The 23,107-nt window shown below is 35.1% G+C and overlaps 1 protein-coding gene across 2 annotated transcripts in view; it reads left to right on the top strand.

Moving 5' to 3' along the window:
• Positions 1-23,107, top strand: part of CSMD3 (CUB and Sushi multiple domains 3) — a 1,097,972-nt gene that overhangs the window by 554,773 nt on the left and 520,092 nt on the right. For both annotated transcript variants that reach the window (XM_007468748.1, XM_007468747.1), the window contains one exon: positions 10,324-10,436. In XM_007468748.1, coding sequence (XP_007468810.1) covers positions 10,324-10,436 — 113 coding nt within the window. The remainder of the gene's footprint in view (positions 1-10,323; positions 10,437-23,107) is intronic.

Here is a 23,107-nt window from a genome sequence, read left to right as displayed (position 1 = left end):
AACTGGTTCAAAAAATGTATTAAAAACATGTTAAAACTATTTGAAGACTCTTTTCAGAGTTTTTTGAGAATGGTATAAGACTCCCTCCTCTGTGACCCAGAAGCACCCCTTATTGTCAGGGATGGGGGTTGAATAAAAATTGTCTTAAGCAGTTTGAGTCTAAACCAAGGTCTTTCAAAGGATATCGAGATTAATTAGCCGTTGACGCTGGATGCAAAGAGCAGAGTTTTAAGTGACATACCCATTGTTGAGAAAATACAAATATTGATATAAAGTCATCTACCAACCCAGTGAATCCTTCCCAGAAAATAAAGAAAAGAATGAAATCGTTTGACTATTGAAAATGGATTAAATCAGACCATGATGCACATGATAGGCAATCTGCTAAAGAGACTGCAAAAAGGGGGAAAAAAATCTAACCCATTTATATAGACAAGTAGATATAATCATTTCACATGTTAATTGTCCTTATCAAAAGAAAAAGGATAGTGCATTATGTTGTTTATAAACCCCCCGGTCTCTCCTATCTTTTTTTTTTTTTTTAATAGTAACCTGAATGCACTATCCTTGTCTTCTTTATGACAAGAAGGAAGTTATATCCTGAAGCCAAGCACCTAGGCTTTAACTCTCACAGAAACAGGGTGACAGGGCACCATCCATCTTCATGTTCTCCAAGAGATACATACTTGGGGTGCAAAACTGGTAAGAGGTTTATTTAGCTTTTAAAACATTTACATACATCTTGGGCTTCCCCGGTGGCGCAGTGGTTGAGAGTTCGCCTGCCGATGCAGGGGACATGGGTTCGTGCCCCGGTCCGGGAAGATCCCGCATGCCTCGGAGCGGCTGGGCCCGTGGGCCATGGCCGCTGAGCCTGCGCGTCTGGAGCCTGTGCTCCGCAGCGGGAGAGGCCACAACAGTGAGAGGCCCGCGTATCGCAAAAAAACAAAAACAAAACCAAAAAAAAAAACATTTACATACATCTGAAAGAAAAAGAGAAAGCAATCATTTGTAATTGCAAGTTTTCTGAAAGAAAGGCTAAAGAGAGGTGGGAGGGGAGGAGAATTATTTTTCCCTTTTGTTATTAGGGAAATGTTGAATTTTTTTTAGATTTGGGTTTGCACTTATAATTTTTCTTTTTGTGACTATTTTATAATAAAGCTACAATTTTCTATTTATCTCTATTGCTGTTTCTGCTTTATCTTGGCAATTTGCACTCATCTAAATATACAGCAAGTCCACAGTAAAATACAAAGCAAAGCAATTGTCAGGGTTACAAGATGAATTCAAAAAGTCAGTGCAATATTAGGCTTTACGTTTATTGTACCAGTGGTGAATGGTTAAAGCACATTTTTGATTAGCAATGGTCAAAATTTTTCTTTCATCATACATTAATTTTACAAACTGTTGTGATGTCTATATTGCTTATACTTTCAAATGATTAACAATATGAGTATTATTTTGTAGTTTCATATGAAATATTACCTAATTCAGTCCTGTGGAGTAGCCTCATTCTGGAGCCTGAATCTAAATTTTTAACTGTTTTCCTTCACAGGCCCAGTAAATTTCTCCTAGTTCTCATCAGTCACATAAGTAACATTATATTTACGAGATGATCTGGGCCCTTCAGTAATTATTCATCTTTCAGGATAATTTTTTTCTAGACAGGAAACACAAAAATACTCAGAACCATGATCTAGTATTATTATGAGGCACCTATTGAAGGCACATACTGAACTTACAGTGTTTAGTATACATGACTCTAAGTGTTGTAAGTCTTGAGGACCAACCCAGACTGTGGGCCATTTTTTGCCTGAGTCCAAATCAATAATTGTATTATTATAACAATCAGTTAAATCTACATGATTAATAAACATCCACTTTTAAATCATATATATGTATATATATTCTTTTTTATATTCTTTTCCATTATAGGTTATTATAGGATGTTGAGTATATAGTTCCCTGTGCTAGATAGTAGGTCCTTGTTGGTTACCTATTTCATATACAGTAGTGTGTACATTTTAATCAAAACTCCTAATTTATCCCTCCCCACCCCCTTTCCCCTTTGGTAACCATAGTTTTTTTCTATTTCTCTCTTGTAAATAAATTCATTCATTTTATTCCACATATATGTGATATCATAAGAAATTTGTCTTTGTCTGACTTACTTCACTTAGTATGATAATCTCTAGGTCCATCCATGTTGCTGCAAGTGACATTTCATTCTTTTGTATGGCTGAGTAATATTCCATTACACACACACACACACACACACACACACACACACCATATCTTCTTTATCTTTTCGTCTGTCGATGGACACTTAGGTTGCTTCTATGTCTTGGCTGTGCAGACAGTGCTGCTATGAATTTTGTTGGGGTGCATGTATTTTTTCTATAGTTTTCTCCAGATATATGTCCAGGAGTGGGATTGCTGGATCATATCGTAGCTCTATTTTTAGTCTTTTAAGGAAACTCCATGTTGTTCTCCACAGTGGCTGCACCAATTTACATTCCCACCAACAGTGTAGGAGGGTTCCTTTTTCTCCACACCCTCTCCAGCATTTATTATTTGTAGACTTTTTGTTGATGGCCATTCTCACCAGTATGAGGTGATACCTCTTTGCAGTTTTGGTTTCCATTTCTCTAATAATTAGCAATGTTGAGCATCTTTTCATGTGCCTGTTAGCCATCTGTATGACTTTTTTGGAGAAATGTCTATTAAGGTCTTATGCCCATTTTTTGATTGGGTTGTTAGTTTGTCTTTTGATATTGAGCAGTATGAGCTGTTTGTATATTGTGGAGATTAATCCCTTTTTGGTTGCTCCATTTGCAAATATTTTCTCCCAGTCTGAGGGTTGTCTTTTTGTCTTGTTTATGGTTTCCTTTACTATGCAAAAGCTTTTAAGTTTAATTTGATCCCCCTTTTTTTTTTTTGTGGTACGTGGGCCTCTCACTGTTGTGGCCTCTCCCATTGCCGAGCACAGGCTCCGGACGCACAGGCTCAGCGGCCATGGCTCACAGACCCAGCCGCTCCACGGCATGTTGGATCTTCCCAGACCGGGTCACAAACCCGTGTCCCCTGCATCGGGAGGCAGACTCTCAACGACTGCACCACCAGGGAAACCCTGATCCCATTTTTAAATTTTTGTTTTTATTTCCATTACTCAAGGAGATGGATACAAAAAAATATTGCTGCGATTTGTGTCAAAAAGTGTTCTGCCTATGTTTTCCTCTAGAAATTGTATAGTATCCAGTCTTACATTAAGGTCTTTAAACCACTTTGAGTTTATTTTTATATATGATGTTAGAGAATCTTCTAATTTCATTCCTTTACATGTAGCTGTTCAGTTTTCCCAGCACCACTTGTTGAAGAGACTTTCATTTCTCCATTATATATTCTTGCCTCCTTTGTTGTAGATTAATTGACCATAATTGCATGGGTTTATTTTCAGGCTTTCTATCCTGTTCCACTGATGGATGTGTCTGTTTTTGTGCAAGTACCATACTGTTTTGATGACTGTAGCTTTTTAGTACAGTCTGAAGTCAGGGAGCCTGATTCTTCCTGCTCTGTTCATCTTTCTCAATATTGCTTTGGCTATTTGGGGTCTTTTGTGTTTCTCTACAAATTTTCAGGAGGATAGGTGTTAACTCTTCTCTAAGTGTTTGGTAGAATTTGCCTGTGAAGCCATCTGGCCCTTGCCTTGTATTTGTTGGGAGTTTTTAAATTACTGATTCAATATCAGTACTGGTAATTGGTGTGTTCATATTTTCTACTTCTTCCTGGTTCAGTCTTGGGAGATTGTACCTTTCTCAGAATTTATCCATTTCTTCTAGGTTGTCCATTTTATTGGCATATAGCTTGCTTGTGGTAGTCTCTTACGATCCTTTGTATTTCTGTGGTGTCAGTTGTAACTTCTCCTCTTTCATTTCTGATTTTATTGATTTGGGCCCTCTCGTTTTGCTTGGTGAGTCTGACTAAAGGTTTTTCAGTTTTGTTTATCTTTTCAAAGAACCATCTTTTAGTGTTTTTAATTTCATTGATCTTTTCTATTGTTTTCTTAGTCTCTAATTCATTTATTTCTGCTCTGATCTTTATAATTTCTTCCTTTCTACTAACTTTGGGTTGTGTTTGTTTGTGTTTCTCTAGTTGCTTTAGGTGTAAGGTTGGGTTGTTTATTTGAGATTTTTCTTATGTCCTGAAGTAAGCTTGCATCACTTCCCTGTTATAACTGCTTTTGCTGGGTCCCATAGGTTTTGGATTGTCATGTTTTCATTTTCATTTGTCTCTAGGTATTTTTCGATTTCCTCTTTGATTTCTTTAATGATCCATTGGTTGTTTAGTAGTGTATCATTTAGTCTCCATGTGTTTGAATAAATATCCACTTTTGTTTATTTATCTGTACCTGGACTGGAAGGAACTTTTATCTCAAAGTTAATCAAGAGACTTTACACCTGTCTACTGCAGTCTTAAACTATGAATGCCAGATTTCTGTGTCTCTTATGTGATAATTTTCCTGCTGCATCTTCCTTGCAATCAGACTAGTAAACACAACTGTTTGTGTGTGTGTGTGTGTGTATGTGTGTGTCAAATTTATATACTGAGTATCTTGATGTATATCAGTTACTTTTACTTTGATACTATAAAAAATTTGGTAAGATGGCCTCAGTTTTACTCTGCCAATAATAGGATTCTTGAATTTGTAAGACCAGATCATGTTTATACTGGTATAAGAGAGAAATTATGTCAGGCCAGTTAAACAGTCAGGGAGGACTTTATTCAAGACTATTGCAATAGGGGCAAAGATTAATGAGAGTCAAGACTACTGTTATAGGGAAGACAAACTGAACTCAACTCTTCTGGACAAGGTGGGATGGTGTTTAAATGCTGGGGTGAGCTAGTAGAAAAGTACTGGAAAACTTTGGATGGGAGATTAGTCAATATTAATATACCATCTGTGTTTGCTAGTAGTTACTTAGCAAAGTTGGGCTCTTTGCTCCCACAGAGTCAGGAAATCGGAAATGCTATCTCCTTTGATGATTTTATTTCAGATCGATGGCTTCCAAGTCCTTGAGAGAGACATTCCTGGTTGTAGAAGATTTATACCTCAAAGGGCAGAAAAAGGATTTACAATTGCAAGTTTTCTAAAGTAAATTCTTCCATTTTCCTCAGTCTTTCCTTCTGGCTTTCCAAATCATTTTTAACTTTACTCTTAGAATGATGTCCATACAGTAAATACCAGCAATTAATTTGCTTATAATGTGGATCTCCTAAATCCCTCATAAATCTTGAAAGACTGTATTCTCATAAGTATTCCAAATGTGACAGAGATAGTAGTTGTTTAAGAACTGCAGGCAACATTCCTGGCTTCCCATATTTTTCCATCATCAAAGCTAATCATGATCCTGAAAGGATTTTAGAGCCCAATTTACCCATGCTTACTCAATAGAAAAATCTTAAAGTTGCAGAGAGTGGTTCATCTAGGTAGTATTCCCAAAGAGCGGAGCACTAGGAGGGAGACTTTTTATAATTTAGGGTCTCTTAAACTACTGTTATGTGGCCGTAAGAACTTCATCTGGTCCACTTAATTTTGGAACTGCCATTTGCATCCCACCCTCATCACCAAATTGCTGGAGAAATATAATTAACAATAAAATCTCCTGCCAACTCAGTCAAGCCTCTCCACAAAATGTAGAAAGAATGAAACAGTTTTAATATTGAATGAGCATTCAACTAGACTGTGATGGACATCATAGGCAATCTGCTAAAGAGATTGCGAAAAGAACTAAATCTTACCCTTTATATATCAGGCAGATACAATCCATTTACATACATGTTAATTGACCTTATCAAAAGGGAAAATAGAACTTCTATCTTTATGAAAAGCAGGAAATTAACATCATGAAGCTATATGCCTAGGCTTAAACTCCCACAGAAACAGGGAGACAGGGTGACATTTTCCTTGATGTTCACATTTCAAAGAGGTAACACTAAGGCCTGCAAGAAAGTCATTCATGTAGTGCAAAAATTGACAAGAGGCTTATTTAGCTTAGAATATTTACATACATCTGTAACAAACATTATCATTTATAATTTCAAGTTTCGAGAAAGGGGAATTTTTCTTTACTTTCTGATATCTGGGAAATGTTTAATTTAATCTTTTTTCTTTTTTAGATTTAGATTTACCCTTATACCACCAATGGGTTGCGGGAACTAGGTAGAATCATGGCCAATAGAACAAATTGGCAGTGGAACGATTAGTCTATATATGTTAGCTGTTCTTTATGAAATACTGACAAACTTATATGTACTAGAGGTTTTGGGCTGGTAAAAGAGTTCAGGATTGAGATGGATATAGGAGGGTATAATAAAGAGGAATAATTTAATCTCATAATATTCACTATGAGATAGATTGTTGGCATATTTGATATGGTATAGCTGATGCACATCCTATAGTTTTAAGCTCTCATGCCCATTTCATAATGGATTTACTTTACTTTCTTTCATGTCTCTGAGCTTGAGTCCTCACTCTTGCCCATAAACCTGTCTCTTTACCATAGCTCAAAAGACTAGTTCTTTTGAACTCATCAATTTGAAAATTGAAAGTTCACATGCCACAAAGTTTTCAAATGATAATGCGTATGTATATGTATATGAATACATACAGATATACACATATGTTACAAAGGAGAATGTATTTGTTCGTATCTTTTACATTATAATAATCTTAAATTTGCTTTGGCAGGAAGAAAGTGAATATAGTCTAAAATTCTATAGTATCTTATAGTATTTTTATATCTCACACTATTCCTTAATATTATTCACAATCCCATAATTAAATCATAATATTTAACTGGGTTCATTTGTGATGGATTCCCATAAATTCTGTTACACTGGGCACTGCTGGCATAGCTGTATTGCTAATGCAGTCTGGGGATCATGTTCTATAGTTTTGGTGGCTGAGCAGTGAGCAGGACATTCTACTGCCATGGTGGCTTCAAGGATACAGTCCTCCATGTTGCCCTCTGCTGGTCTAACTATAGTATAGCCTCCATCCAGTTCACTGCTCTCCTAAGGTACCCTTTTTTTTAGGAAGGGAAACTTTGTACCTTCTCTCCTCATGCAATTTTTCAGAAATCTTCATGGTTCTACCAATAAAGTAGGGGAACACTTAAGAATTTCTTCTTTTTTTTTTTCTGCGGTACGTGGGCCTCTCACTGCCGTGGCCTCTCCCATTGCAGAGCACAGGCTCCGGACACGCAGGTTCAGCGGTCATGGCTCAAGGGCCCAGCTGCTCAGCGGCATGTGGGATCTTCCCGGACCGGGACACGAACCCGTGTGCCCTGAATCGGCAGGCAGACTCTCAACCACTGCGCCACCAGGAAAGCCCAGAATTTCTTCTTTTAAAAACCTATTTTTTTTAGTATGTAATTTAGAAGTCCTAGATATTTTACTCAGCAGTGAATCCTTTTTTTTTTTCTCTTTGTATTCTTGACAGACTTTTCCCCTCAAGATCTTATTTACTCATTTGCTTTCCGGCTTTATATGACCCTTGGCTTCAGTTCAAATATGTGACTAAAACATTATTAATGACAGAGGAAACATTAAGTTATTTTCCCTGTTAGGGTTATAAATTGAGCATTACTGAATGAGATTATTAATGCATAAATTCAGTGATGCAATAGCAGAATATTCTTTAAAATAAAGTTATTCCCAGTACAACATACATGACATGACTAGCCTGACATCAGTATTGCGAAGGTTTATATTATACTCCTTGCCATTTTATTGTTTTGCACAGTACTTAAATATTTTTCACAATGTTTCTTTAGAACAAAGTTCTATGAAACTTGAATGTCAAAATGAAGTACATTCCTGGTGTTAAAAAAAACAAGTTAAAGATTTTTATCGATTCTTTTTTTCTTTTCAGTTCAAAAAGAAGTATAAGATTTTCAATGATGTAAAATTTAGTATCTTGGTGGAAATGTAAATTGATACAGCCACTATGGAGAACAGTATGGAGGTTCCTTAAAAAACTAAAAATAGAACTACCATACGACCCAGCAATCCCACTACTGGACATATACCCTGAGAAAACCATAATTCAAAAAGAGTCATATACCACAATATTCATTGCATCTCTATTTACAATAGCCAGGACATGGAAAAAACCTAAGTGTCCATCGACAGATGAATGGATAAAGAAGATGTGGCACATGTATACGATGGAATATTATTCAGCCATTAAAAAGAAACGAAATTGATTTGTAGTGAGGTGGATGGACCTAGATCCTGTCATACAGAGTGAAGTTAGAAAGAGAAAAACAAATACAGTATGCTAACACATATATATAGAATCTTTAAAAAAAAAACGGTTCTGAAGAACCTAGGGGCAGGACAGGAATAAAGATGCAGACGTAGAGAATGGACTTGAGGACACGGGGAGGGGGAAGGGCAAGCTGGGACGAAGTGCGAGAGTGGCATGGACATAGATACACTACCAAATGTAAAATACATAGCTAGTGGGAAGCAGCCACATAGCACAGGGAGATCAGCTCAGTGCTTTGTGACCACTTAGAGGGGTGCGTTAGGGGGGGTGGGAGGGAGACACAAGAAGGAGGAGATATGGGGATATATGTATATGTACAGCTGATTCACTTTGTTATAAAGCAGAAACTAACACACCATTGTAAAGCAATTATACTCCAATAAAGATGTTAAAAAAAAATAAGAGGGCAAATACATTTTTGGAAATTGTGGAAATGAAAAAAAAAACAAGGAAATGGGGCTTCCCTGGTGGCGCAGTGGTTGAGAGTCCGCCAGCTGATGCAGGAGACACGGGTTCGTGCCCCGGTCCGGGAAGATCCCACATGCTGCGGAGCGGCTGGGCCCGTGAGCCATGGTCACTGAGCCTGCGCATCCGGAGCCTGTACTCCACAACGGGAGAGGCCACAACAGTGAGAGGCCCGTGTACCACAAAAAAAAAAAAAAAAACAAGGAAATATAGGAAGTAACAAAGAATAAAAAGATAAGCAGACAGACATCTAGAAATGAAAAGGAATATGAAATAGGTGTAGAACTTTCTAGAGCAGAAAGAGGCTCCAGTTCCTAACCCTGTTGTCCCTTCTCCTAAATGCGTGAAGCTACTGCAGGCAAAATGTCCCTGTACCAACAGGCACATGAAGAGATGCTCAACATCACTAATTATTAGAGAAATGCAAATCAAAAGTACCATGAGGTACCACTTCACACTGGTCAGAATGGCCATCATCAAAAAATCAACAAACAATAAATGTGGGAGACAGTGTGGAGAAAAGGGAACCCTCTTGCACCGTTGGTGGGAGTGTAAATTAGTACAATCATTATGGAGAACAATATGGAGGTTCCTTAAAAAACTAAAACTAGAACTACCATATGATCCAGCAATCCCACTCCTGGACATATATCTGGAGAAAACCATAATTCAAAAAGATACGCACACCCCTGTGTTCATTGCAGTAATATTTACAGTAGCCAGGACATGGAAGCAACCTAAATGTCCATTCACACAGGAGCAGATAAGAAGATGTGGTACACATATGCAATAGATTACTACTCAGCTCTAAAAAAAAAAGAATGAGATAATGTCATTTGCAGCAACATGGATGCACCTAGAGATTGTCATACTGAATGAAGTAAGTCAGACAGAGAAAGACGAATATTGTATGATATTGTTTACATGTGGAATCTAAAAAAATTGGTACAAATGAACTTATTTACAAAACAGAAATAGAGTTACAGATGTAGAAAACAGTTTATGGTTACGGGGGGTGAAGACGGAAGAGGGATAAATTGGGAGATTGCGATTGACATATACACACTACTATATATAAAAAAGATAACTAACAAGGACCTGCTGTATAGCACAGGGAACTCTACTCAGTACTCTGTAATGACATATATGGGAAAGGAATCTTAAAAAGAGTGGATATGTGGATATGTATAACTGATTCACTTTGCTGTACAGCAGAAACTAACACAACATTGTAAATCAACTAGACTTCAATAAAATTTAAAAAAATAAATAAAAAAAAATTTAGCATCTTGCCTCAGGGATATGAAAGATCTAACCTAGTTAAACACATAAAATAGTACTTGTTTATAATAAACCTTGATCATTAAATTATGTTGTTTGTTCTGTTATAACAACACAATCGTATAAGTTTATCTGACAGTTGTTTGCTTCTAGCCAAGAAAGTATTGAGAAACACATCTGTCTCATAATTTGCATACAGAGGGTATTTTAATAATCCATTTCTCCCTTCTCTGTCCATCCATTTTTAGGCTGACTGGAAGCTTTGTGCCAGACTTGATAGTAAGCATGAGTAGCCAAATGTGGCTGCACCTTCAAACAGATGAAAGTGTCGGATCTATTGGCTTCAAGGTTAACTACAAAGGTAATGATAAATTGCTACTTTGGGAAATATGTTATCTTAATAAAACCAGAGAATACTTTTAAATTCAAGTTTAATTGTTATCTATAAAATAAAAGTTTCCCAGCATATAAGAATGTATTTCAACAAAATACTTGCCTCTTTAAATTAACTATAAATGTTGATTTCACTTTTCTTTAAATAAAATTGGGGTTTTTTCCCCTTTAAAATGTGTATATTTTGCATACCTAATCAATCCCTCAGTCCACTATACAGTGCCTGTGCTTTAGGCACTATGGACTCCTAGCCTTTCCCAGAATAGACAATGTGATTTTATAAACTTTATACAAATTGCCTGGCAAAAAATCTGCTAATTATTAAGTACTTAAATACAAAGTAAAGACTTAATTTCTTAAAGAATCCAGAGTACCAATTATTATTATTTTTATTTTTATTTTGTAATTCATCAGTGTATCTCTCAGATCAAATACATGGTATCAGTGTTCAGATTATCAACTCCTATGTAAATTACAGATCACAAAAGTGTTAAATTGCTACTGCCTATCCTAATATTGATAGTTTTGCAGATTAATGATGAATTACATGTGTGTAGCACAATCTTTTGTTTTAGTTCCATTTATAAGAGATAGATGCAAACATTGTGAAATCATATCTTTGACACACAATTAATTTTTTTTAATTAATTAATTTATTTATTATTTTTGGCTGTGTTGGGTCTTCATTTCTGTGTGAGGACTTTCTCTAGTTGCGGCAAGTGGGGTCCACTCTTCATCGCGGTGCATGGGCCTCTCACTATCGCGGCCTCTCTTGTTGCAGAGCACAGGCTCCAGACGCGCAGGCTCAGTAGTTGTGGCTCACGGGCCTAGTTGCTCTGTGGCATGTGGGATCTTCCCAGACCAGGGCTCGAACCCGTGTCCCCTGCATTGGCAAGCAGATTCTCAACCACTGCGCCACCAGGGAAGCCCACAATTAACTTTTTAAAAGTCAAATAGAGACAGTGGATATACAGGTATACACACAACATACATATTAGAAAAGCAGTTTTGAAATTCTGACTGAAAATATGTATATGTTATTAAGTTAAGTTAAATTCTATGCTTTAAAAGATAAAAATGTGAAAGAGACCATCAGAAAGTTATGCTGCTTGAATTTATTTTTTCTATTGTAAAAGTCATTATTCTCTCTTATCAATTAAACAATGGATTATTAAGTAGACAGAATTCTATTACTTGCATAATAATTTTTAAACAGACTTTATTTTTTCAGACATTGGCTTGCCATGCCTTTGTATCCTGGCACGGGGAAATGAATGCATGATGTCAGGGAGACAGGACACATGCATTCTGTGTTTCTAACTTGAGACTAAATTTGGTACTATATTAATTTGAATAGTTCAGGAAATCTGTATAAATGTCAGTTTAAAAAAATAAAAAGGTTAGCCTGATTATGATTTAAATATATTCTTCCTCCATTTAAAATCCACATCTATCCCCAGTAAATAAAACAAAGTTACAAAGTTTAAAGAATGGTCAGCTTCTGTTGCAAATATCTATGTCTTGATTGTTTTCTTTTTCCTTACTTTTCCCCTGTAAATTATAATCCTCTTGGTTTTATTATTTCCTTCACCCTAAGAAATTTAAAGCTGTTAGAAAGTCTGGAGTGATTTAAACCTTAGAAACTGTATTAATCATTAACGACAATGCTTCAGCAAAGAACGCAGTTATTAAAGCTCACGAACAGTTTCGAGCCGCAAGGGAGACCTGTCGATATTTACAACTCTTGAACTGCTCTCCACTCCACTGCAGTTCAAGAGCTGGAAGTACCTTGTAAAGAAGCACAATTAAACATTATTTTGTTTTGTTTTCTGCTCAGATTTCAACAAATAATTTAAAAATATATGTACTGCCTAAGGATCTGCTATGTGCCAGCTACTGAATGAGTTGTTGAGTATAGAAAGAACAGCCAGGGACTTCCCCCGGTGGTACAGTGGTTAAGACTCCATGCTCCACTGCAGGGGGTGGGGTTGGATCCCTGGTTGGAGAACTAAGATAGGATCCTGATCACCACGTGGTGTGGCCAAAAGGAAAAGAAACAACAGCCAGATATTTTCTCTCTTAGGAAGATCATAATATAGTGACAGAGAAAAATATATCCAACTATCCATATACAAATATCCACCAAAGTGAGATTTGAAACAAACCAACCCAGGAGATTCTTAATGAATAATTCCCTTATTCTTTCCCTCCCTTCAATCTGGTCTCTTTCAGTCTAACATCCACACTGCTAATGATGATCTCCCAACAACAGGGAGGTGATCATATTACACTACAGCTTAAAATGTTTCCAAACTTTTTATTGCCTAAAGATGAAGTGCAGAAGCTCCACAGATCTTATCTTCCACCTTTTTTCTCCCTACAATCCAGTTTTATAAAACGATCCATAATTCTCTGAACCCAGCAAGTTGTTTCACACTTCTCCTTACACTCAATAAATTCTATCTGGATCCATATTCTATTTCTAAGTCAGCATCACATCACTCATGCCGTGAGACAATGTTCAAATATTTCTTCTTCTGTGAAGCCTTCCTTAACTACCCCCATTACAAAAGAACACTTACTCTGTTTTATAAACGCTGTATCATATATACTACCTAACCAGATGAAATGCATCATATTCATCTTTATATTTCCATTAGCAGCCCCCTGCTATATCATCATAGGTAATTAATGATTGTTGAATAAAGCTGAACAAATGAGTTGACCTATATAATATGATGTAATACAGGGTAAAGTATATCCTCAAAAGTTTAGTTTTCCTACTGTGAAAATTGTGTTTTTGCATCCTCCATAATATAAAACCTGAGCTCAAAGTTGAAGTAGGGTTCATTTTGAGAAGTTTCAAATTTTGATGTGCAGATAACTTTAGCAGCTTCGCCTACTAAAAATAATTTTCATAATTACCATGCTCTCTGTTAAGTAGTCTGTTGGTTCTAAATGGAACACCTGCTAAAAAAACTTTCCAGATTTGATCTAAAGATATCTTTTTCTTATCATCTATAGATTTTACATGAGATAGCATTAAAAGTGGATCTCCTGTAAATTAAATTTGTGTTTTATTGTACATTTTGTCTTTGAGAGTAAGAGAGAACTTAGCTGTAAAACCACTTCGTCATTTTTACTCAAAGGTAAATATTTAGGAAATTTAACTTTTTTCTGTGGCTATAAGTCTCTTCATATCCTTTCCTGGATTAATTTTGATTATTTATATTTTGTTAGAAATTTTTCTAGGATATAGATAATAGTTTTCAAATATTGACATTTCATACATAGTTTATTTTTTAAAAACTTTTCTTAAAAAATTAGTAAAGATATCTTATCCAAATTATTTACAGCATAAATTAATTCAAGAGAGTAAATACTTTTTCTCACTCTGTTTGCCAGCATCTGCTTTCTTGCTTGCCCAGCAATCCTTCCACTTTCTTCTAAGAGCTGAGCTCCTTTAGGCTTGATGAACTTTATCTCTTCCACTTCTGTATGGCTCTATAGGTTTGGGCTGAACCAATCAAAATTCCGTTTGATATGGTTAACAGTTTAGGATCTGGGGCAATTGATACAGATTCCAGGTGAAAGAAAATCTCTTTTCTGAGGTGGTATATTAAGGGTCATTTAACTTGGTGCCTACTGGTGGTCAACTTTTGTTACCGGCAGAACCAGCAGATGGAAAAAATGAAAAACAGTATTGTAGAAAAAATTGAAACTCCTAAGTGCCTGAAGGGAATACTAGACCTTGGTTTTCCAATTGTATAAGGCGATAAACTTTTCCTTGTTTAAGCCATGGTGAGTTCAGTTTATGTCACTTATAGCTAATTAAGCCCTGATTAACACACTTGCCATCTCTTTGTTATTTAATTCTTTCAACATAGAAAAAAAGGGAAGATCTATATTACAGTTCAATGCTTGAAGAATCAGATATATTTCTTTCTTTAATTTTTTTTTTTTCTTAGTGTGGAAAAACACCATGGATGGGTCCCAGGGACAATGTGTACTCATAGAAATGAACAGTTATATTTGAGAAAGTAATATTCAATACATTATTTACTTTTTTTCAGGAAAGGAAACATAGAAATATTAGAGTTCTGTAATCACCTTCTGCTAACAGTGTACATCCATAACGGGCAACATTCTTTATTAATCTTAGGACCCGTGCCTTACTGCCATTATTTATGAATTAAGTTTTGGTCCCAGTTGTTTGTTTTTGTTTTTTTGTTTTTTTAATTCTCAAATCATATCATGAGATTATTGAGATGTTTTGAAAATAGCATCAATTCCTTGGTTCCTACATGGCTAATTATGACACTGAGACATAATCTTGTTTAGTTATCACTGAAATCATGTTGCAGGATAATGGAAAAATATGTAAAATGTTTTTGATTAATGTCTCTTTCTTAAGATTTCTGTTATGAATACTTCAGAATTTGACCCACATATATACAGTCAGTTGATTTTCAGAAAAGGTGCTAAAGAATTCAATGGGGAAAGGATATTCTTTTTTTTTTTAATGAGTAATACTGAAACAATTGTATACCCACATGCCAAAAAAAACCCCCAAAACAAAAAACCCTCAACCCTCCCTTAACTCACACAATACACAGAAGTTAACTTGAAATGGATTATAGACCTAAATATAAGAGCTAAAGCTACAGAACTTTTGGGAGAAAAAACAAAAAACAAAAAAAACTAGCAGAAAAGCATAGTTAGCTTGGCTTAGGGAAAGTTTTCTTAGCTAGCAGACCAAAAACATATTATATGCTATGGACTAAATGTTTGTGTCCCCCCGCAAAATTCATATGTTGAAGCCCTACCCCTTAATGTGATGGTTTGGAGGTGGAGCATTAGGGAGATAATTAGACTTAAATGAGGTCATGAGGGGGAACCTACACGATGGATTAGTGCCCTATAAGAAGAGACACCAGAGAGCCTGCTCTCTCTCCTCAAGTACTCACAATGAGAAAAGGCCATGTGAGTAAACAGAGAGAAAGTGCTTGTCTTTGAGCCAGGAAGAGGGTCCTCACCAGAACCTGACCATGCTGGCACCCTGATCTTTAGCATCCCAATAGAGAACTTGTATACAGAGTATATAATGAATTTTAATAACTCAATAATAGATAAAGAAAATAATCCAATTTAAAATCAGTAAAAGAACTGGCCATCCACTTGACCAAAAAAGAGATACAGATGGCTCAAAAGCATTTGGAAAAAATGTTCAACATCATCATCATAAAGGCACTGCAAATTAAAACCACAAGGAGATACCACTATATACCCACTGTATGGTGAAGACTAAAAGTATTGACCTGCCGAGGAAGTGGATTAATTAGACTTCACACACACTGTTGGTAGGAACATAAAATGTTATAATCAGTTTTGAAAATGGTTTGACAATTTCTTAAAGTTAAACACATGCCTACCATACAACCCAGCCATTTTGCTCCTCGACATTTTCCCAAGGGAAATGAAAGCAAATGTCTGTACAGAGACTTGTATAAGTATACATAGCATATATATTTTTAAAAATCTCCCCAAACTGGAAGAAATTTAAATATTTATCCATAGGTGAGTATATAAACAGAATGGGGTACTACTCATCAATAAAAAGGAAAAAGCTATTAACATATGCAAAACATGGATAAAAATCAAAATTATCACACTCAGTGAAAAGAGCCAGACCAAAAAAATAATAAAATAAGCAGTATATCCTGCATAATTCTATTTATACAAAATTCTAGAAAATGCTAACTAAAACTCGTAGTAACAGAAAGCAGATTATTTTTGGGGCATTGGAGGAATTTATTACTAAGGGGCCAGAGAAACATTTTGTGGTAGATAGATGAATGTTCATTACCTTGGCTATGGTAATGATTCACAGGTGTATACATATGTTAAAATTAATCAAACTGCACCTTTTACATATGGTCAGTTTATTGTTTGTCACTTATACCCCAATGAAGCTGTAAACAAATTTCTGTGCTAACATTACCAAGTAATGTTTCAAAATGAATACTAATATAAGCTGTTTTATTTTTAATGGTGTTATTATTTTGAGAGAAATAATAAAAAGATTATGAGGAAATTGTTTTGATAGTTTTTGACAAGAGGGCAAGAACAATGTTCATTTAAAATAGCTTTAAGTAGAAGAGAGAATAGTATATTCTCGGAATTTATTTTTGAAGTGCTTAAGTGGTTATACTTCGCAGATTTCAAGTTTTTCTTTTTTTTTCTTTTTTTTAGTAGGTTGAGGTATTACAAACAAGAGTGTCAGTGATATAATAGAGATTATAACAAGGTAAATTTATACCCAAGGAGCAAAAGAAGTGCTGAAAATTGCATTCATTTTTCTGTTTTTTCATTAAAACATTTTTAGTCTTAAGAAAGGTGGTACAAAATAAAAATTTGTTAGAATCAATTACTTATTTCTTAATCCTGTTGGTACCTGCCTAAGAAAACCTGACTTGTTCTTGTGAGGGACTGAGTTTTATTTAAACTGAACACATTCTTTTTTTTTTCTCCACTTACATGAGATTTTAAAATTTTGTTCCACTTGTAAGATTTTTTCCATCTCTTTATTAGGATATTTCTCCAAAATCACCATTCGTAGAATCCCAGGATTAAGCCTTGTTATATTTCTGATTAGAGTCAGTTAAAAAAAGAATTAATCATATAAGCATATTTATATAGTAGAGATATACAATGGTATCTGGCAAAAAGAGCTAATGGTGTGTGTAGGTTTTTGTCCTTTTAGTTAGTACAGTGAAACAAAGATTCTGCACAATCCATCATTATACCCCCATAGTACTTACCACAATTCAAATGGATGGTCCAATAAATATATCAAACTGTTATCTGCAAAAAAGCTCACTGAGATTAATGCTAAGCCAAAATGGCTTTCAGTATTAAAGAATTACTGTGTTATTAGCAATTGATTCTTAAATATTTAATTTTAAAACTATACTTTAAAGCAGAAAACTAATAATGAATGAATGATAAAGATCTTTAGAGACTTTGTTAGAAATTTATGAATCCCCCAAATCTTCCCACGTATTGTATTTCTTAGTTTTCCAGTGCTATAAAATCAAATTAGTGAAATAAAATTATGTAAGATGCAGTTATATCATTTTTTAAATTTATAAATATTTCCTATTTCCCCATATCCTGTTCTTTAAACTCAAGTGAATTCAATTTAATGAGATCAAAGTCATCTAAAGAACATATTTAGATGATGATTTGACAGACTCTTAAAATGCACTCTGTAAATAATGAAAATAATTTTTAATTATACTGAAAAATAAACTTTTTAGTTTTTTAGGAACTAAATTATTTGTAATATACAAACATAATATTAGCGTGTTACAGAGATATATTTCAATGTTTGTGTGACTAGATTGGAACCTAAGTTCATTTGTGTAAATAACTATTTTCCTCTAAGGTATGCCATGTACATCACTGATCCAATACTTGCTGAAAGGAAAGTTTATCTTTAAAACAACGAGCTTGGACAAAATAGTCTCTGCATTTACTTTGAGTTCTAACATTCTTTTATTAGATTTGGTAAATTAAATATTGATATGTTTATTGTACGGTCCAAGAATATTACGCTTGATATTCATTCCTTATAGTAAACTGGTATGCTATCAGCGGGACATGCTTTGTGTGAGTTCTCAAGATAAACTCCTCTCTCAGAATTTCCTCCAGATGTGACACCTCTCTATCTGGTGGTGGTCTGCTAACACAGAACCAGTGAGCCCCCTTGGATTTTCTCATTATTGTCTTTTGAGATATTTCTTCTCTTCATATCATTTTCATTTTCTTTAAGAAATCTTGTAATCTGTTAAAAGTGTTTCTCTTTCTTGGAAAAACTACTAAGTAACACATAGTATTATATGTGGGATTTTCATGATAACATTTCAATCTGCCCTCAGAATAAAGACAGCTGTTAAGTATGACCCATGGAAACTTTACTAGAATAAATATTATTATTTTCATTGTTGCTTTTTATTAGCTTAAAGGATTTATTCTATTTTTTCATTCAATACATCAAGTTTCTTCAGAAAACTACTGCTCTTAAAATATTCAATTTGACTTTATCACAGTCTGCTGTGAGGACTAAGCTTTTTGTTTCTATACCCCCAGAATGAGAATGAGTGGCAGTAGAATATTAAAAGTAATGTCTAAAAATATTCTTTGAGTTTCAACTATGTGCCTAGGCATCATGAAGAGGATAGGGTACATAGCAAAAAATAAGAGACTTAGTCACTGCTTTCAGTCTAATGGGACAAAGACTGACAGTTAACAAATAATTGTAAATATAAAGAGTGCTAAAAATGAAAGAGAGAATGTGCTTTTGGGAGACTATAACAAGGCACCTAATGCAGGCCTTGAGGAAACCTTTCCTGAGGGAGTGAACATGGACTGAGGCCTGAAGCTGAGTAGGAGTTACTGAGACTGGAAGCTGGACAGCATGACCAGTGTGTATAGATGACAAGTTACATTTGAGGAGTTGTTAGAATTCCTGGATGTGTAGCAGAAATGGAAAGAGAAAAGGCTATAGTGTAGTCCTGGATAAGACTGGAGAGATGGGAAGGAGCAGGTTATGCTTTGCTGCAAAAGACACATATGAATCTGTGAGGCTGAAAGATATTTATTTTCTCCATGGAAGCAAAAGATCATTCCACCCACTCCCAGGTAGACAGCTTTTCCAATTTTCCCCTTAGGACAGGGACTAGTATTTACTTAAATAATGGAATCATAGAACATTGGAGCTGGGAGGGACTTTTGAGGTAATTGAATCAATTATACTCATTTCCTCCAAGATGAGGAAATTGAGTCCCATAAAGATCGATTTTTCTCACAGTCACTATAGGCAGTGCCTGAGCCCAAAGTGGAACTATGAGCTATTGCTTCTGAGAGGGTCACTTTCCCCTGCACTACATTGCTTCACACTTCATATTTCTCCATAGATCCAAGGTATATATAGTTGGCTGATTGACAAATACACTTTTGTAGGTTGTACAGGGCCTTTGTCAGATAATCTATAATCATCACAATTTCTAATCAAATTAATGTGTCTTTTCCCTCAATGCCAGTAATAATTTAATTTTATACATATTATATTCATGGTTATTCATTGTATCCACCTTAACTGGGAAAGATATTTCAAATGAAAGTGAAGTATCAATGCAAGTAAAAGAATCATTGGAGACTAAAATGTTTTTCCTTATCTGTTATAAGCAGAAGGTAAGATGTGAGATATGTGAGGTATTTATATTTTAGAACTTGATCTTTAATGGCAGAGGAGAACAAAGTTATTTGTTTGATTAAATAAAATCCCAATGTTATTTTTGCTTATCTCAACTGAGAAAGAAATCTTGATTAAACCTATCAGAACTAAAACTATTCAGAATTTTGGAATAGTGCCAATCTAACTGTGTGCAAAGAGGTACCTGTTTATATAAATAAATTGTTTTCTGAATGTGGTACTATATCATTTCTTGGACACAGTGGTAATCTTAACCATTCTCAAGCTCATTAGCTTATACAACAATTATTTATTTTCACAAGTCTGTGCGTAGGCTGAGGGTGTGCTGATCTAGGCTGAGTTTGAATTCATGCATCATTCATTCTCTGACACCAGTGCCCTAGACCAGATGTGGTGTTTTCTTGACAGTGACAGAAGTGCATAGGATAAAAATTCAACCATACAGACATGTTTAAAGATCTCCTTGCTTCTTGCCTGATAAAATTCATTGGCCAAATCAAGTCAATTGGCAAGCCCAGATTTAAAGAGGTAGGAAAGTGAATTTCACCCAAAAAAGTGGGAGAAGAGAGTAAATGTTTTTAAACAATCTAGTTTGCAACAAGTGCTAACTCTCTCTCTCTATTTATATATAAAAGTACATATACATATATAGGCAAAAGGTATATATATATATATATATATATATATATTACCTGTGCTTTTGTCTGTACCTGGCCACCACCAACCAGATGACTAATGAGTGGTACAGAGGTGACTGAGCCTGGTGCCAGCATTGTCCCCAGGTAGCTCCCCAGGAGGAAGCTCAGCACCACAACAAAGCCCAACAGGAAGACAATCCTCGGGAAGGTCAGGAATATACATATACACACACACACATACATACATGGTTGACTCTTGGACAACACGGGTCTTGAATAGTACAGGTCCACTTATACAAGGAATTTTTTCATTAATAAATACTATGGTACTACACAATCTGTGGTTGGTTGAATCCACAGATATGAAAACGCAGATACAGAGGAACCATGTATATGGAGGAACTATCTACACAAAGTACCAACTATAACTTATACTTGGATATTTTTACTTCACGGAGGGTAGGTGCCCCTAACTCCCACATTATTAAGGGTCAGTTATATATCTTCCACCCTCAATAAGAAGACAGTTTAGTTTGGAATAAAGTCACATATGCTGATTGTTGCAGTGGTCTAAACAAGATGATACAGAACTGGACAAGGGATGTTACTTCTGAAATGAAAAGTTAAGGATGAAGTGGAGATTGGAGTTAAGAGTTCTCTCTGAAAAGGGAAAAAGAAAACACACCTTAATGACAGTAGATAAAAGAGATATAGCAAGAAAATATATAAAGAGATGGAGGTGCTCATAGTAGTCAAAAATCTGCAAAATATTTTTTGGCAAGAAAATATATTTCAATACTGTTGTGTATATTGTTCCTCATTGTAAATATCATGCATGTTTACCGAACTTAAATAACCCCCATGGTATCTTCATTTCGTGTCAACTTTTAATAGTAACATAAGAAGGATTGGAACATCTATAAAAAAAATAATAAGACCTTCTATTGAAAGAAAAAATGGAAATATTTTGGCAAAATATACCAAATGAATGTTGGCCATCAGGGCATTTCCCATGTTTAATAATAAGGTGTGATGATATTCAGGTGTTAAAAGCATGAGCTTTTGAGTCAAACATAGTGTTGAATTTAGGTTTGTTGACTTCTGAGTAAGACATAGTGTTTATTTCAGGTCTGTGGCTTGCACATTGGAGACCTTGGGGAAGTGTTTTAATCTTTTGAAGTCTCAGCTTCCTCATCTGTAAAATAACAAGAATGAGTTTTTACCTTAATGGAATGTTGTAAGAATTAATGAGAAAATGTTCTTAAAGTCTTAATAAGCCTTATATTTATAATATTATTATTACACAGAAAATATATCTATTATATAGCTACATAAAATACCACATTTTATAAAGTTTTTATTTTTCACATCATGTGGATTATTCAAAAAAATTTCTATCATATTCTGGGAAGTGCAACATTTATTTAGTTTGTCTTCAAATAAGTCAAACATGGAAGAATATTTTAGTGTGATTAAAATAGAACCCAGGGCTTCCTGGTGGCACAGTGGTTGAGAGTCCGCCTGCTGATGCAGGGGACACGGGTTCGTGCCCCAGTCTGGGAAGATCCCACATGCCGTGGAGCAGCTGGGCCCGTGAGCCATGGCCGCTGAGCCTGCGCGTCCAGAGGCTGTGCTCCACGACGGGAGAGGCCACAACAGTGAGAGGCTGGTGTACCGCAAAAAATTAAAATAATTAAAATAGAACCCGACTAGCAATAACAGAATTTGAAGTTAAAAATACATTATTGTTTATACTAGCACCTTCAAAAATGAAATACTTTGGTATAAATCTAACAAAATATATATAATACCTATATGATGAAAATTATAAAACTCTGATAAAAGATGCCAAAGAAGAACTAAATAAAGAGATATTCTATGTTCATGAATAGGAAAACTCAGTATTGTCAAGATATCAGTTTTTCCCAACTTGTTCTATAGATTCAGCACAATCCCAATCAAAATCTCAGCAACTTATTTTATGGATATTGACAAACTGATTCAAAAGTTTATATGGAGAGGCAAAAAAGCAAACAAAACAAAACAGAATAGCCAACTCAGTATTGAAGAAGAACAAAGTGAGAAGACTGACATTACTTGGTTTCAAGACTTATGTAAAGTTACAGTAATCAACACAGTGTGGTAGTGGTGAAGGAATAAACAAATAGATCAATGAAAAAGAATAGAGAACCCAGAAAAAAGATTCACTGATCTGTGCTAAGGATCACAGGCAGTACAATGGAGCAAAGATGGTCTTTTCAACAAAAGGTGCAGAAACAACTGGAAACCTACATGCAAAAATTTAAAAAAAAGAAAAAAAAAAAAAGAAGGCACAGACCTTACACCCTTCACAAAAATTAACTCGAAATGGGTTGTCAACCTAAATGTAAAATGCAAAGCTATATCACTACTAGAAGATAAAGTAGGAGAAAATCTAGATAACTTTGAGTATGGAGACAACTTTTTAGATATAGCATCAAAGGCACAACCCATGAAAGAAGTAATAGATAAGCTGAACTTCATTAAAATTAAAAACTTATGCTCTGCAAAAGACAATGTAAAAAGAATGAGAAGATGAGCTACAGAATGGTAAAAATTTTGCAAAAGACACATCTGATAAAGGACTATTATTTAAAAAAACACAAATAATTCTTAAAACTCAACAATAAGTAAATTAACAACTCAATTTAAGAATGGTGTGTGCCACTACACACCTAGTAGAGT

Source organism: Lipotes vexillifer, unplaced genomic scaffold (assembly GCF_000442215.2).
Source record: "Lipotes vexillifer unplaced genomic scaffold, Lipotes_vexillifer_v1.1 scaffold1679, whole genome shotgun sequence".
Taxonomy (NCBI): domain Eukaryota; kingdom Metazoa; phylum Chordata; class Mammalia; order Artiodactyla; family Lipotidae; genus Lipotes; species Lipotes vexillifer.
This window is presented reverse-complemented; position numbering and strand designations above follow the sequence as displayed.